Source organism: Mus pahari, chromosome 14 (genome assembly GCF_900095145.1).
Source record: "Mus pahari chromosome 14, PAHARI_EIJ_v1.1, whole genome shotgun sequence".
NCBI classification, from domain to species: Eukaryota; Metazoa; Chordata; class Mammalia; order Rodentia; family Muridae; genus Mus; species Mus pahari.
The window spans coordinates 71,753,088-71,756,344 of record NC_034603.1 but is presented as its reverse complement, the minus strand read 5'-3'; the positions used below and the strand labels follow the sequence as shown (position 1 = coordinate 71,756,344).

Genomic DNA, 3,257 nt, shown 5'->3' with positions numbered 1-3,257 from the left:
GTCCTGGAACTCACTTTGTAGACCAGGCTGGCCTCGAACTCAGAAATCCACCTGCCTCTGCCTCCCGAGTGCTGGGATTAAAGGCATGCGCCACCAAGCCCGGCTGTTTGTTTTGTTTTGACTGAGACCTGCAGCACTAATTAAGTAGGTGGGATGGGTAATTTTGTCATCAAATAGTAATTAATGATGTTCAGGTAAAATAATCATTCAGTTATTATCTTTTTCTCCCAGCAGCATCTACCATTGCAACATATTAGAATTTTTCCCTTCAATTTACCCAATCTCATCTTTAGGATACTTAGTCCCAGCATGTGGATGGGTGGGTGGTAAGGTGGTAGAGGAGGAAGCAACCAGCATTAGGAGTTTGGGGGGTCAACCTTGGCTCTGTGAGTTATTGTTCACATTTTCATAAAAAGGGAAAACAGAAAAAAAAACATAATAATTATGAAAGTGCACCTACTATTCTCTAGCATTGGGAATTAGAAGGGATTTTTGGTGTTTAAGGGCAATCTGAGAAACAGTACAACCTTGCCTCTTAACAGAAGGCAGCATTCAATAGGGAAAACTGAGTCATACTTTGGCAAATGGCAGACCTGTTCTTCATAACACAAGATTGTAGGGATTCCATTTTAGACATCTCAGCTTTTTGTCTCAAAGCTTAAAAATCTAAAAAAGAAAAAGAAAAAAATGGTTTACATAATTAAGTCTTTAGAGGACTTAAATTTCATTTAACTCTATCTTGTCCTTATATGTGAAGGAAATTTAAAGAAAATTTATCCTTGGAATTAGTCTAATATAGAAATTATAATTGAGACATTAAACATACATAATTTATTTTCATTATATAGTCAGAAGTTGTGTTTTGTTTTTTGAAGTTAGAGGACGATTGGAGAGATCCAGGTGCTTGGGACCAAAAGCATACACCACTGTGTTTATCAGAGACAAATTGTCAGTTTTGTTTTGCTTTTCACAGGTTCACCGTAATGTCCGCTCTGGCTGTGATGTGAATCCCTCTTGTGCACTGTGTGGTTCAGGCAGTGTGAACACCATGCCTCCTGAAATACACTATGAAGCACCTCTGTTGGAGCGTCTTTCCCAGTTGGACTCCTGTGTTCACCCTGTGCTAGCATTTCCAGATGGTAAGAAAGACAACAGAGTTTACTAGATAGAGTCTAATCAGTGATCTAAAGGGGTTCCAGCTGAAAGAAAACCAGTCAGGACAGATACATAATATCACTCACTTTCTGTCAACAAAACCCTGGCAAAGGTAAACCTCCTGCCTCAGCCTCCCAAGCAGTGCTAGGATTACAAATGTGTGCCACCAAGCCTGACTCTTTATATTTATTTTAATTTTTCAAGGTTTGTTTATTTTATTTTTTGTGTGAGTATTGCCACATCTATGTGTACCAGGAGCATTTCTGATGCTCAGAGGTCAAATCTGGAACTGGAATTGTGAGCCTCCATGTGGGTGCTGGGAACTGAACCTGGATCTTCTATAAGAGCAACAAGTGCTCTTAACTGCTATGCTATCTTTCCTACCAGATTTTAATTTTCTTGATTCAAAATATATTTGTAACACTTAAACTTCTAGCCATAGTTTTGGGGTTTAGACAAAGAGAATTGATAACTAAGCTCAATTTACAGGACTGAATGTGAACATATAGGTACTACACCATTCTAAAATATTCTGCTTAACAATAAGGTGAGATCTAGGCAATTTCAATCACAGGTATAACTACCATGTTTAATAATGTTCCTGTTGGGATAATTTTCTTATTGTCTAAATAACGGCCACATTAGAATGCACCTAACTTATAAATTGAAAGGTTCTCAGAAACAGACATGCCCAACTTTAGAGGGCACCATACTCACTATAGTCTTTATGAATAGCATCCTGAGGTGTTGCCAATTTGCAAATGTCTTTGAATGGTTTTGTGCACCAGTGAAGACTACCAAGTCAGCGTGTGACTGCATTGCTTCAATTCCTGTCCATTGTATTTAGAGCTGCTTTGGCTTGCCCTCTTGCAGTTTCTTCTCTAAAAGATGGTGTAAAAGTAGGGGATTTCTCACAATTTTGTTTTGAGACAGGGTGTCTGTGTAGTCCTGGCTATCCTAAACTTGTTATGTAGATCGGGTTGGCCTTGAACTCACTACCTGCTTCTGCCTCCTGAGTGCTGAGATTAAAGAGAGGAACCAGCATGCCTTGCCCCACTTTTTTTAAAGACAAGATTAGTATTATTTTTTGTTTTTTAGATTTATTTATTATATGTAAGTACATTATAGCTGTCTTCAGACACTCCAGTAGAAGGAGTCTGATTTCGTTAAGGATGGTTGTGAGCCACCATGTGGTTGCTGGGATTTGAATTCAGGACCTTTGGCAGAGCAGTCAGTGCTCTTAACCGCTGAGCCATCTCTCCAGACCCCCAAGATTAGTATTGTTTTGACTCCTTTAAGTTATAAATTGTTACATTCTTACTAAACCATAGTGTGAGTTTGGTTCTATTGATTTCCCCATCCCCACTTAGGAACAGGGAGTATGTCAGGGTCTCATGTGTCTATAGCCTCAAACTCACTCTGTAGCCAAAATGACTTTTGAACTTAGGATCCTCCTACCTCCATCTTGAGTGCGTTGGAATTACAGGCATGTGTATCATCATACTGGGTTTATGTGGGTGCTGGACATTGGACCCAGGGCTTTAAGAGCACAAGCATTCAGCATCCCCAACCTACTATTTCCATCAAATTTATTATCTATTTTTTGGGGGGTGTTTACTGGGGTTTCTCTTCTACATTTTGAATTTTTAATGTGATAGCTATTCTGTGGCATTGTGTGTGTTTTGTTTGTTTGTTTTTCTTCTTCGTTTTTTTATTTCCTTATCAGTTTGTAGAGTTGTTGGGACCAAAATCATCTGCCATTCTTTGTTTTGTTGTGTCTTCCACATTCAGCATATTTTAGGCGCTTCCATTACATTTTTCCAGATATGAAATTGAGCCTGGCAATTTCCAAAAGAAATTGAGCTGCATAGGCCTTATGGTACAGTCCTGCAATCCTAGCTATTAAGGGGAGGCTAAGACAGGAGACCTGCTGGTTACATAGACTCTTTCTTAAAATAAAAAGAGGCAGATGTGGTGGTGCACACTTAAGAATCACAACACCAGCCAGGCGTGGTGGCGCACGCCTTTAATCCCAGCACTTGGGAGGCAGAGGCAGGCGGATTTCTGAGTTCTAGGCCAGCCTGGTCTACAAAGTGAGTTCC

At 39.7% G+C, this 3,257-nt stretch overlaps 1 protein-coding gene across 6 annotated transcripts in view; it reads left to right on the top strand.

Annotated features, from left to right (window-relative positions):
• The window catches only part of Kansl1 (KAT8 regulatory NSL complex subunit 1), a 131,006-nt gene that overhangs the window by 113,639 nt on the left and 14,110 nt on the right, over positions 1–3,257 (top strand). For all 6 annotated transcript variants that reach the window (XM_021211835.1, XM_029546414.1, XM_021211836.2 and 3 more), the window contains one exon: positions 974–1,139. In XM_021211835.1, coding sequence (XP_021067494.1) covers positions 974–1,139 — 166 coding nt within the window. The remainder of the gene's footprint in view (positions 1–973; positions 1,140–3,257) is intronic.